Source organism: Electrona antarctica (assembly GCF_951216825.1).
Source record: "Electrona antarctica genome assembly, chromosome: 16".
NCBI lineage: Eukaryota > Metazoa > Chordata > Actinopteri > Myctophiformes > Myctophidae > Electrona > Electrona antarctica.
In genome coordinates, this window is record NC_136797.1 from 1,478,168 (window position 1) to 1,492,738 (window position 14,571).

At 44.6% G+C, this 14,571-nt stretch overlaps 1 protein-coding gene across 3 annotated transcripts in view; it reads left to right on the top strand.

The window, feature by feature from the left end:
- The window catches only part of sptan1 (spectrin alpha, non-erythrocytic 1), a 162,225-nt gene that overhangs the window by 47,597 nt on the left and 100,057 nt on the right, over positions 1–14,571 (top strand). For all 3 annotated transcript variants that reach the window (XM_079525073.1, XM_079525074.1, XM_079525075.1), the window contains exons 10-17: positions 344–445; positions 1,127–1,264; positions 3,151–3,261; positions 4,926–5,003; positions 5,145–5,300; positions 6,969–7,173; positions 9,689–9,870; positions 11,245–11,488. In XM_079525073.1, coding sequence (XP_079381199.1) covers positions 344–445; positions 1,127–1,264; positions 3,151–3,261; positions 4,926–5,003; positions 5,145–5,300; positions 6,969–7,173; positions 9,689–9,870; positions 11,245–11,488 — 1,216 coding nt within the window. The remainder of the gene's footprint in view (positions 1–343; positions 446–1,126; positions 1,265–3,150; positions 3,262–4,925; positions 5,004–5,144; positions 5,301–6,968; positions 7,174–9,688; positions 9,871–11,244; positions 11,489–14,571) is intronic.

The following is a 14,571-nucleotide window of genomic DNA, read 5'->3' on the forward strand; positions in this document are numbered from 1 at the left end:
TTGAACCCTTTATAAGAACCGTTCGCTTTGAACCCTTTATAAGAACCGTTCGCTTTGAACCCTTTATAAGAACCGTTCGCTTTGAACCCTTTATAAGAACCGTTTGAAATTGTTCTGCCAATAAACCTGTGAAGTGTTCTTAGATCTGTTGTGTTCTTCAAGTGATCCAAGTGTTCTTAGATCTGTTGTGTTCTTCAAGTGATCCAAGTGTTCTTAGATCTGTTGTGTTCTTCAAGTGATCCAAGTGTTCTTGGATCTTAGATCCACAGCTCGTGGGGAAAAAATGGGGAAAGTTGCGAAAAATCCTTAGAGTTTCAACCATGCGTTTGTTTTCCATCGTCAGGGAGAGATCGACGCTCACGAGGACAGCTTCAGGGCCACAGACGAGGCCGGCCAGGCTCTGCTGAACACCAACCACTACGCCTCTGAGGAGGTGAAGGAAAAGGTGAGGAACGCCACTAAACACTACCCACTACACACTGAACACCAACCACTACGCCTCTGAGGAGGTGAAGGAAAAGGTGAGGAACTCCTCCAACACCAACACTAGGGCTTTCACTTCTAGTCATTTTTACTAGTTGACTCGTTGACGCCTAGTTTACTAGTCAACTAGTTGTTTAACTACCTATTATGTAAAAAAATATTATTATTTTCAAATACATATTTGTACATTTAAAAACTGTGTACATTTGTGACTATAACTATAATCTAGCTGATCTTGAGTCCTTTTCTTATCAACTAGTCAACTAGTACCAACAAGGTCGACTAGTGGATTTACTAGTCGACTAGTTGAATAGTTGACTAGTTGACCAGTCAACTAATCACCACCCACTGAACAGTGGGTGGTGATTACTGTCGATTTGGGGTCCTTGACACGAAAAAGTTTGGGAACCACTGGCTTAGCCGACTCGCAACGTCTCGAGAAGCTACAGCTGATCACCAACGTGTGCGTGTGTGCGTGTGTGTGTGCGTGTGTGCGTGTGTGCGTGCGTGCGTGCGTGCGTGCGTGTGTGTGTGTGTGCGCGTGCGTGCGTGCGTGTGTGTGTGTGTGTGCGCGTGTGCGTGTATGTGTGTTTGTGTGTGTGTGTGTGTGTGCGTGCACGCGTGTGCGTGTCTCCCCACACAGCTGGGGGTCCTCTCGGAGGAGAAGGAGTCCCTCCTGGCGCTGTGGGAGGTCCGCAGGCAGCAGTACGAGCAGTGCATGGACCTGCAGCTGTTCTACAGAGACACGGAGCAGGTCGACAACTGGATGAGCAAACAGGAGGTAACACCGATACCCTATGATGATAGAACCTGATACCCTATGATGATAGAACCTGATACCCTATGATGATATAACCTGATACCCTATGATGATATAACCTGATACCCTATGATGATAGAACCTGATACCCTATGATGATAGAACCTGATACCCTATGATGATAGAACCTGATACCCTATGATGATAGAACCTGATACCCTATGATGATAGAACCTGATACCCTATGATGATAGAACCTGATACCCTATGATGATAGAACCTGATACCCTATGATGATATAACCTGATACCCTATGATGATAGAACCTGATACCCTATGATGATAGAACCTGATACCCTATGATGATAGAACCTGATACCCTATGATGATAGAACCTGATACCCTATGATGATAGAACCTGATACCCGATGATGATAGAACCTGATACCCTATGATAGAACAGGGTAAAACTGTTACCCTATGATGATATAAAAAGTCTTCTGAAAGAATATATATTCAAAGATCTGTGCCGATTTTTTCCCCACAATTGTTTAAAGAAATATCAGATCTACAAGCTCGTAGCGCGACACTCGGTGGCGCGCTACGAGCTTGTAGGTCTGATATTTTTCAACTGCTAAAGTACAACATTATGCTTTAGTTAAAACACCAAAAGGGTGGACGGGAGTCCAGAATGGGTTAACACCCCGAGCGGCGAGGACGGAGTTCTCCGTTCTATCGATTAGTAACGCCCAGCGCTCAGGACCGAGTTCAATTAGTAACGCCCAGCGCTCAGGACGGAGTTCTCCGTTCTATCGATTAGTAACGCCCAGCGCTCAGGACGGAGTTCTCCGTTCTATCGATTAGTAACGCCCAGCGCTCAGGACCGAGTTCTCCGTTTTCACTCATATGGATATGAAGCATCGACTGAAGGTGGAAATGTACAAATATACCCAAAGAGTAACAAAATAAGTGTTAGAAACGAGTGAAACAACCCAGAGACTACATTTCCGGGTAGGCGGGGTGGCTGCATCTGCCCGCCGCACAACATAAACTGAAAGTTAATTACGTTTATTTTTATTTTTATTTTATTGATATTTAATGTTTCGTGGTTAGTACGAGTCGAGTCACCACCAGCTGAGCTTACGTCAACGAGGAATCTCAGGAACGCAATGTGTCGACAGCTGGACGTGACGTATATTAGCAGCGACATTGCCTTCATAATAGTTTCAAGGCTTTTGCGGCCACATTAATTCCATATTCTCCAGAAACTGGCTGTATCAAATATGAATGGACATCATTAACGACGCACAGCCACTCCCCTGACAGAAAGGCCGGGGTGGTCGGTTTATTTTTCAAACACAGTTCTTATATGAAGCGACCTAAAATCGCCCTATGGGGATCTCAATGCAACTAAAAAAATACATGAACCTGTGTATTGGCGCCCTCTACTGAAAGTGACATCAGACTTCGGTGCTCTATGTGCTCCGCTGCTATAAATGGGCGCTCTATAACCCCGGGCGTTCGAGGTGTTAAACAGCTTTATTGCTGAACTAGTTACAATAACATGTCTGTGTTTTAACCCATTCAGGGCGGGAACCCCTTTTGGTGTTTTAAGTTATACTTTTGCTATTGAAAAATCGAAGAACGACTGACATAGAAACATAGCTTTTTCAGAAAACTGTCAGGATGTAGAAGACATTTATAGAATCTGATCTCAGGTCAGAACGGGTTAAACACAAAGACACAAGACAGGTGTCTTTTAGGTGTGAATGAGGCCTAAATCGAGAATCGTGAAATTAATTATCGTTCTTCTGAACATCGATGTTTTATCGTTCTGAACATCGATGTTTTATCGTTCTGAACATCGATGTTTTATCGTTCTGAACATCGATGTTTTTGTCCTCCAGGCGTTCCTCCTGAACGAGGATCTGGGCGACTCTCTGGACAGTGTGGAAGCTCTGCTGAAGAAACACGAGGACTTTGAGAAGTCCCTCAGCGCCCAGGAGGAGAAGATCACCGTGAGTACCTTACCCTAACCTTACCTTACCTTACCTTACCTTACCTTACCTTACCTTACCTTACCTTACCTTACCTTACCTTACCCTGACCTTACCTTACCTTACCTTACCCTTACCTTACCTTACCCTGACCTTACCTTACCGTACCTTACCTTACCTTACCTTACCTTACCTTACCCTGACCTTACCTTACCTTACCTTACCTTACCTTACCTTACCCTGACCTTACCTTACCTTACCTTACCTTACCTTACCTTACCCTTACCCTTACCTTACCTTACCTTACCCTGACCTTACCTTACATTACCTTACCTTACCTTACCCTTACCTTACCTTACCTTACCTTACCTTACCCTGACCTTACCTTACCTTACCTTACCTTACCTTACCCTTACCCTTACCTTACCTTACCTTACCTTACCTTACCTTACATTACCTTACCTTACCTTACCCTTACCTTACCTTACCCTTACCTTACATTACCTTACCCTGACCTTACCTTACCTTACCTTACCTTACCTTACCCTGACCTTACCTTACCTTACCTTACCTTACCTTACCTTACCCTTACCTTACCTTACCCTTACCTTACCTTACCTTACATTACCTTACCCTGACCTTACCTTACCTTACCTTACCTTACCTTACCTTACCTTACCTTACCTTACCTTACCTTACCTTACCTTACCTTACCTTACCTTACCTTACCTTACCTTACCTTACCTTACCTTACCTTACCCTGACCTTACCTTACCTTACCTTACCTTACCTTACCTTACCTTACCCTTACCTTACCTTACCCTTACCTTACCTTACCTTACATTACCTTACCCTGACCTTACCTTACCTTACCTTACCTTACCTTACCCTGACCTTACCTTACCTTACCTTACCTTACCTTACCCTGACCTTACCTTACCTTACCTTACCTTACCTTACCTTACCTTACCTTACCTTACCTTACCTTACCTTACCTTACCTTACCTTACCTTACCTTACCTTACCTTACCCTGACCCTGACCCTTAACCCTGACCCTAACCCAGGAGGAGGAGCTCACCGTCAGTACCAGCTCCATGTGCTGTTCTGTTGAGACATGGACTGATATCTTTGTCTTTAGATGTGATGAGAATCACATTGGACATTGAAACTGTATGGGTTTAATATACACATTATTGACATGTGAATGACATGAACACTCTGTCTGTCTCTCTCACTCTTTCTTTCTCTCTCTTTCTGTATCTCTGTCTCCCCCCCTCTATCTCTATCTCTCTCTCTCTCTCTCTCTCTCTCTCTCACTCACTCTTTCTTTCTCTCTCTTTCGCTCTCTCTGTCTCCCTGTCTCCCTCTCTCTGTGTCTCTGTCTCTGTCTCTGTCTCTCTCTCTCTCTCTCTCTCTCTCTCTCTCTCTGTCTCCCTGTCTCCCTCTCTCTGTGTCTCTGTCTCTGTCTCTGTCTCTGTCTCTCTCTCTCTCTCTCTCTCTCTCTCTCTCTCTCTCTCTCTCTCTCTCTCTCTCTCTCTGTCTCTCTCTCTCTCTCTCTCTCTCTCTCTCTCTGTCTCCCTGTCTCCCTCTCTCTGTGTCTCTGTCTCTGTCTCTGTCTCTCTCTCTCTCTCTCTCTCTCTCTCTCTCTCTCTCTCTCTGTGTCTCTCTCTCTCTCTCTCTCTAGGCGTTGGATGAGTTTGCTACCAAGCTGATCCAGAACAACCACTATGCCAAGGAGGATGTCGCCACGCGCAGAGACGCTGTAAGTAAAGCTAACCGCTAGTATGAATGGTACGTGTAAATAACTCCACAGCTCCTAACCTCTATATAAATGACTCCACAGCTCCTAACCTCTATATAAATGACTCCACAGCTCCTAACCTCTATATAAATGACTCCACAGCTCCTGGCCCGTCGCAACGCGCTCCACAGCCGCGCTCAGAGCCGCCGCTCCGGCCTGGAGGACTCGTTCCACCTGCAGCAGTTCTTCAGAGACTCTGACGAGCTGAAGAGCTGGATCAACGAGAAGATGAAGACCGCCACGGACGAGGCCTACAAGGTGAGAGAGAGAGAGAGAGAGAGAGGGGGGGGGGGGGGGGAGGGACACTGACGAGGCCTACAAGGTGGGCATACTGGTGGAGTTAGCTGCTTTATAGCAGACAGTTTAAGAGGCGGTGGAGTTAGCTGCTTTATAGCAGACAGTTTGAGAGGTGGTGGAGTTAGCTGCTTTATAGCAGACAGTTTGAGAGGTGGTGGAGTTAGCTGCTTTATAGCAGACAGTTTGAGAGGTGGTGGAGTTAGCTGCTTTAGCAGACAGTTTGAGAGGTGGTGGAGTTAGCTGCTTTATAGCAGACAGTTAGGGTAGGGGGAGAGGTGGTGGAGTTAGCTGCTTTATAGCAGACAGATTGAGAGGGGAGAGGTGGTGGAGTTAGCTGCTTTATAGCAGACAGTTTGAGAGGGGGAGAGGTGGTGGAGTTAGCTGCTTTATAGTAGACAGTTTGAGAGGGGGAGAGGTGGTGGAGTTAGCTGCTTTATAGCAAACAGTTTGAGAGGGGGAGAGGTGGTGGAGTTAGCTGCTTTATAGCAGACAGTTTGAGAGGGAGAGGTGGTGGAGTTAGCTGTTTTATAGCAGACAGTTTGAGAGGGAGAGGTGGTGGAGTTAGCTGCTTTATAGCAGACAGTTTGAGAGGTGGTGGAGTTAGCTGCTTTATAGCAGACAGTTTGAGAGGGAGAGGTGGTGGAGTTAGCTGCTTTATAGCAAACTGTGAGAGGGGGAGAGGTGGTGGAGTTAGCTGCTTTATAGCAGACAGTTTGAGAGGGGGAGAGGTGGTGGAGTTAGCTGCTTTATAGCAAACAGTTTGAGAGGGGGAGAGGTGGTGGAGTTAGCTGCTTTATAGCAGACAGTTTGAGAGGGAGAGGTGGTGGAGTTAGCTGTTTTATAGCAGACAGTTTGAGAGGGAGAGGTGGTGGAGTTAGCTGCTTTATAGCAGACAGTTTGAGAGGGAGAGGTGGTGGAGTTAGCTGCTTTATAGCAGACAGTTTGAGAGGGAGAGGTGGTGGAGTTAGCTGCTTTAGCAGACAGTTTGAGAGGGAGAGGTGGTGGAGTTAGCTGCTTTAGCAGACAGTTTGAGAGGGAGAGGTGGTGGAGTTAGCTGCTTTAGCAGACAGTTTGAGAGGGAGAGGTGGTGGAGTTAGCTGCATTATAGCAGACAGTTTGAGAGGGAGAGGTGGTGGAGTTAGCTGCTTTATAGCAGACAGTTTGAGAGGGAGAGGTGGTGGAGTTAGCTGCTTTATAGCAGACAATTTGAGAGGGAGAGGTGGTGGAGTTAGCTGCATTATAGCAGACAGTTTGAGAGGGAGAGGTGGTGGAGTTAGCTGCATTATAGCAGACAGTTTGAGAGGGAGAGGTGGTGGAGTTAGCTGCTTTATAGCAGACAGTTTGAGAGGGAGAGGTGTTGGAGTTAGCTGCTTTATAGCAGACAGTTTGAGAGGGAGAGGTGGTGGAGTTAGCTGCATTATAGCAGACAGTTTGAGAGGGAGAGGTGGTGGAGTTAGCTGCTTTAGCAGACAGATTGAGCATCCAATGGAGTTCAGAGGTTTTGTCCAAAGCGCTTTTTACTACTTTACAACAGGGTAAATAAGCGTATTTCCCCTCCAGGGTAAATAAGTGTATTGTTCCCTCCAGGGTAAATAAGCGTATTCCCCCCCCCCCCCCCCCCCCCCCCAGGACCCGTCCAACCTCCAGGGGAAGGTCCAGAAGCACCAGGCGTTCGAGGCTGAGCTCTCGGCCAATCAGAGCCGGATCGACGCCCTGCAGACGTCGGGCCAGGAGCTGGTCGACGCCCCTCACTACGCCTCGGCCGAGGTGGCGGCGAGGATGGAGGAGGTTAGGACCCAGTGGAAGAGCCTCCTGGAGGCCACGGAGCTGAAAGGTACTTATACCATAGGATGGAGGAGGTTAAGGTACTTATACTATAGGATGGAGGAGGTTAAGGTACTTATACTATAGGATGGAGGAGGTTAGGACCCAGTGGAAGAGCCTCCTGGAGGCCACGGAGCTGAAAGGTACTTATACCATAGGATGGAGGAGGTTAAGGTACTTATACTATAGGATGGAGGAGGTTAAGGTACTTATACTATAGGATGGAGGAGGTTTGGACCCAGTGGAAGAGCCTCCTGGAGGCCACGTAGCTGAAAGGTACTTATACCATAGGATGGAGGAGGTTAAGGTACTTATACTATAGGATGGAGGAGGTTAGGACCCAGTGGAAGAGCCTCCTGGAGGCCACAGAGCTCAAAGGTACTTATACCATAGGATGGAGGAGGTGAGGACCCATTGGAAGAGCCTCCTGGAGGCCACAGAGCTCAAAGGTACTTATACCATAGGATGGAGGAGGTTAAGGTACTTATACTATAGGATGGATGAGGTTAAGGTACTTATACCATAGGATGGAGGAGGTTAAGGTACTTATACCATAGAATGGAGGAGGTTAAGGTACTTATACCATAGAATGGAGGAGGTTAAGGTACTTATACCATAGGATGGAGGAGGTTAGGAAAGTTACCTATACTATAGGATGGAGGAGGTTAAGGTACTTTTACTATAGGATGGAGGATGTTAAGGTACTTATACTATAGGATGGAGGAGGTTAAGGTAATTATACTATAGGATGGAGGAGGTTAAGGTACTTATACCATAGGAGGGAGGAGGTTAAGGTACTTATACCATAGGATGGAGGAGGTTAAGGTACTTATACCATAGGATGGAGGATGTTAAGGTACTTATACCATAGGATGGAGGAGGTTAAGGTACTTATACCATAGGATGGAGGAGGTTAAGGTACTTATACTATATGATGGACGAGGTTAAGGTACTTATACCATAGGATGCAGGAGGTTAAGGTACTTATACCATAGGATGGAGGAGGTTAAGGTACTTATACCATAGGATGGAGGAGGTTAAGATACTTATACCAAAGGATGGAGGAGGTTAGGAAAGGTACCTATACTATAGGATGGAGGAGGTTAAGGTAATTATACTATAGGATGGAGGAGGTTAATGTACTTATACCATAGGAGGGAGGAGGTTAAGGTACTTATACCATAGGAGGGAGGAGGTTAAGGTACTTATACCATAGGATGGAGGAGGTTAGGAAAGGTACCTATACTATAGGATGGAGGAGGTTAAGGTAATTTTACTATAGGATGGAGGATGTTAAGGTACTTATACTATAGGATGGAGGATGTTAAGGTACTTATACTATAGGATTGAGGAGGTTAAGGTACCTATACTATAGGATGGAGGAGGTTAGGAAAGGTACCTATACTATAGGATGGAGGAGGTTAAGGTACATATACTATAAGATGGAGGAGGTTAAGGTACTTATACCATAGGATGGAGGAGGTTAAGGTACTTATACCATAGGATGGAGGAGGTTAAGGTACTTATACTATAGGATGGAGGAGGTTAAGGTACTTATACCATAGGATGGAGGAGGTTAAGGTACTTATACTATAGGATGGAGGAGGTTAAGGTACTCATACTATATGATGGAGGAGGTTAAAGTACTTATACCATAGGATGGAGGAGGTTAAGGTACTTATAACATAGGATGGAGGAGGTTAAGATACTTTTACCAAAGGATGGAGGAGGTTAGGAAAGGTACCTATACTATAGGATGGAGGAGGTTAAGGTACTTATACCATAGGAGGGAGGAGGTTAAGGTACTTATACCATAGGATGGGGGAGGTTAGGAAAGGTACCTATACTATAGGATGGAGGAGGTTAAGGTACTTATACCATATGATGGATGAGGGTAAGGTACTTATACCATAGGATGGAGGAGGTTAGGAAAGGTACCTATACTATAGGATGGAGGAGGTTAAGGTACTTATACCATATGATGGATGAGGGTAAGGTACCTATACTATAGGATGGAGGAGGTTAAGGTACTTATACTAAAGGATGGAGGAGGTGAAGGTACTTATACTATATGATTGAGGCCAGCGAGCTGAATGGTACCCAGGTTACATAGAAATGGCTCACTGGAGTTCGCAATAACTACTACTACTAGTTCTAATAATACCATGGAGGATGACCTGTTAATGACCTATGACCTCTAGGCATCAAGCTGCGTGAGGCCAACATTTTAATGACCTCTGAACTGTGACCTCTAGGCATCAAGCTGCGTGAGGCCAACATGTTAATGACCTCTGAACTGTGACCTCTAGGCATCAAGCTGCGCGAGGCCAACATGTTAATGACCTCTGAACTGTGACCTCTAGGCATCAAGCTGCGCGAGGCCAACATGTTAATGACCTCTGAACTGTGACCTCTAGGCATCAAGCTGTGCGAGGCCAACATGTTAATGACCTCTGAACTGTGACCTCTAGGCATCAAGCTGCGCGAGGCCAACATGTTAATGACCTCTGAACTGTGACCTCTAGGCATCAAGCTGCGCGAGGCCAACCAGCAGCAGCAGTTCAACCGTAACGTGGAGGACATCGAGCTGTGGCTGTACGAGGTCGAAGGTCACCTGGCCTCCGACGACTACGGCAAAGACCTGACCTCCGTCCAGAACCTGCAGAAGAAACACGCCCTGCTGGAGGCTGACGTGGCGGCGCACCAGGTAAACTACACCCTAAACTACACCCTACACTACACCCTAAACTACTAAACTACACCCTACACTACACCCTAAACTACTAAACTACACCCTACACTACACCACGCCCTGCTGGAGGCTGACGTGGCGGCGCACCAGGTAAACTACACCCTAAACCCTAAACTACACCCTACACTACACACTACACTACACCCTAAACTACACCCTACACTATACACTACACCCTAAACTACACCCTAAACCCTAAACTACACCCTACACTACACACTACACTACACCCTAAACTACACACTACACCCTAAACTACACCCTGAACTACACCCTAAACCCTAAACTACACCCTACACTGGAGGCTGACGTGGTGGCACACCAGGTAAACTACAGCCTAAACTACACCCTAAAACTACACCCTAAAACTACACCCTACAACTACACTCTAAACTACACCTGTTACTGAACACACTCTATAGCAATGATTACTGTCCCAATATAGAGCTATTTAACACTGTTACTGAACACACTATAGCAATGATTACTGTCACAATATAGAGCTATTTAACACTGTTACTGAACACACTCTATAGCAATGATTACTGTCACGATATAGAGCTATTTAACACCGTTACTGAACACACTCTATAGCAATGATTACTGTCACAATATAGAGCTATTTAACACTGTTACTGAACACACTCTATAGCAATGATTACTGTCACAATATAGAGCTATTTAACACTGTTACTGAACACACTCTATAGCAATGATTACTGTCCCAATATAGAGCTATTTAACACTGTTACTGAACACACTCTATAGCAATGATTACTGTCACAATATAGAGCTATTTAACACTGTTACTGAACACACTCTATGGCAATGATTACTGTCACACTATAGAGCTATTTAACACTGTTACTGAACACACTCTATAGCAATGATTACTGTCCCAATATAGAGCTATTTAACACTGTTACTGAACACACTCTATAGCAATGATTACTGTCCCAATATAGAGCTATTTAACACTGTTACTGAACACACTCTATAGCAATGATTACTGTCACAATATAGAGCTATTTAACACTGTTACTGAACACACTCTATAGCAATGATTACTGTCACAATATAGAGCTATTTAACACTGTTACTGAACACACTCTATAGCAATGATTACTGTCACGCTATAGAGCTATTTAACACTGTTACTGAACACACTCTATAGCAATGATTACTGTCACAATATAGAGCTATTTAACACTGTTACTGAACACACTCTATAGCAATGATTACTGTCACATTACAGAGCTATTTAACACTGTTACTGAACACACTCTATAGCAATGATTACTGTCACTCTTCCCTCCTCTGATTGGTCAGGACCGCATCGACGGCATCACCATCCAGGCGCGGCAGTTCCAGGAGGCGGGGCACTTCGACGCCGACAACATCCGCCGGAAGCAGGAGGCGCTGGTGGCGCGCTACGAGGCGCTGCGCGACCCCATGGGCGCCCGCAAGACCAAGCTGTCGGACTCGCTGCGTCTGCAGCAGCTATTCAGGGATGTGGAGGACGAGGAGACCTGGATCAGAGAGAAGGAACCCATCGCTGCGTCTACCAACAGAGGTACACACATTAATACACTCCACCAACAGAGGTACACACATTAATACACTCCACCAACAGAGGTACACACATTAATACACTCCACCAACAGAGGTACACACATTAATACACTCCACCAACAGAGGTACACACATTAATACACTCCACCAACAGAGGTACACACAATAATACACTCCACCAACAGAGGTACACACATTAATACACTCCACCAACAGAGGTACACACAATAATACACTCCACTAACAGAGCTACACACATTAATACACTCCACCAACAGAGGTACACACATTAATACACTCCACTAACAGAGCTACACACATTAATACACTCCACCAACAGAGGTACACACAATAATACACTCCACTAACAGAGCTACACACATTAATACACTCCACCAACAGAGGTACACACATTAATACACTCCACCAACAGAGGTACACACAATAATACACTCCACTAACAGAGCTACACACATTAATACACTCCACCAACAGAGGTACACACATTAATACACTCCACTAACAGAGCTACACACATTAATACACTCCACCAACAGAGGTACACACAATAATACACTCCACTAACAGAGCTACACACATTAATACACTCCACCAACAGAGCTACACACATTAATACACTCCACCAACAGAGGTACACACATTAATACACTCCACCAACAGAGGTACACACATTAATACACTCCACCAACAGAGGTACACACATTAATACACTCCACCAACAGAGGTACACACATTAATACACTCCACTAACAGAGGTACACACATTAATACACTCCACTAACAGAGGTACACACAATAATACACTCCACCAACAGAGGTACACACATTAATACACTCCACCAACAGAGGTACACACATTAATACACTCCACCAACAGAGGTACACACATTAATACACTCCACCAACAGAGGTACACACATTAATACACTCCACCAACAGAGGTACACACATTAATACACTCCACCAACAGAGGTACACACATTAATACACTCCACCAACAGAGGTACACACATTAATACACTCTACTAACAGAGGTACACACATTAATACACTCCACTAACAGAGGTACACACATTAATACACTCCACCAACAGAGGTACACACATTAATACACTCCACCAACAGAGGTACACACATTAATACACTCCACTAACAGAGGTACACACATTAATACACTCCACCAACAGAGGTACACACATTAATACACTCCACTAACAGAGGTACACACAATAATACACTCCACCAACAGAGGTACACACATTAATACACTCTACTAACAGAGGTACACACATTAATACACTCCACCAACAGAGGTACACACATTAATACACTCCACCAACAGAGGTACACACATTAATACACTCCACTAACAGAGGTACACACATTAATACACTCCACCAACAGAGGTACACACATTAATACACTCCACCAACAGAGGTACACACATTAATACACTCCACCAACAGAGGTACACACAATAATACACTCCACTAACAGAGGTACACACAATAATACACTCCACCAACAGAGGTACACACAATAATACACTCTACTAACAGAGGTACACACATTAATACACTCCACCAACAGAGGTACACACATTAATACACTCCACCAACAGAGGTACACACATTAATACACTCCACCAACAGAGGTACACACATTAATACACTCCACTAACAGAGGTACACACATTAATACACTCCACCAACAGAGGTACACACATTAATACACTCCACCAACAGAGGTACACACATTAATACACTCCACCAACAGAGGTACACACATTAATACACTCCACTAACAGAGGTACACACATTAATACACTCCACCAACAGAGGTACACACATTAATACACTCCACCAACAGAGGTACACACATTAATACACTCCACTAACAGAGGTACACACATTAATACACTCCACCAACAGAGGTACACACATTAATACACTCCACTAACAGAGGTACACACATTAATACACTCCACTAACAGAGGTACACACATTAATACACTCCACCAACAGAGGTACACACATTAATACACTCCACTAACAGAGGTACACACATTAATACACTCCACCAACAGAGGTACACACATTAATACACTCCACTAACAGAGGTACACACATTAATACACTCCACCAACAGAGGTACACACATTAATACACTCCACCAACAGAGGTACACACATTAATACACTCCACCAACAGAGGTACACACATTAATACACTCCACTAACAGAGGTACACACATTAATACACTCCACCAACAGAGGTACACACATTAATACACTCCACTAACAGAGGTACACACATTAATACACTCCACCAACAGAGGTACACACATTAATACACTCCACTAACAGAGGTACACACATTAATACACTCCACCAACAGAGGTACACACATTAATACACTCCACTAACAGAGGTACACACATTAATACACTCCACTAACAGAGGTACACACATTAATACACTCCACTAACAGAGGTACACACATTAATACACTCCACTAACAGAGGTACACACATTAATACACTCCACTAACAGAGGTACACACATTAATACACTCCACTAACAGAGGTACACACATTAATACACTCCACTAACAGAGGTACACACATTAATACACTCCACTAACAGAGGTACACACATTAATACACTCCACCAACAGAGGTACACACATTAATACACTCCACTAACAGAGGTACACACATTAATACACTCCACCAACAGAGGTACACACATTAATACACTCCACTAACAGAGGTACACACATTAATACACTCCACTAACAGAGGTACACACATTAATACACTCCACTAACAGAGGTACACACATTAATACACTCCACCAACAGAGGTACACACATTAATACACTCCACTAACAGAGGTACACACATTAATACACTCCACCAACAGAGGTACACACATTAATACACTCCACTAACAGAGGTACACACATTAATACACTCCACCAACAGAGGTACACACATTAATACACTCCACTAACAGAGGTACACACATTAATACACTCCACCAACAGAGGTACACACATTAAT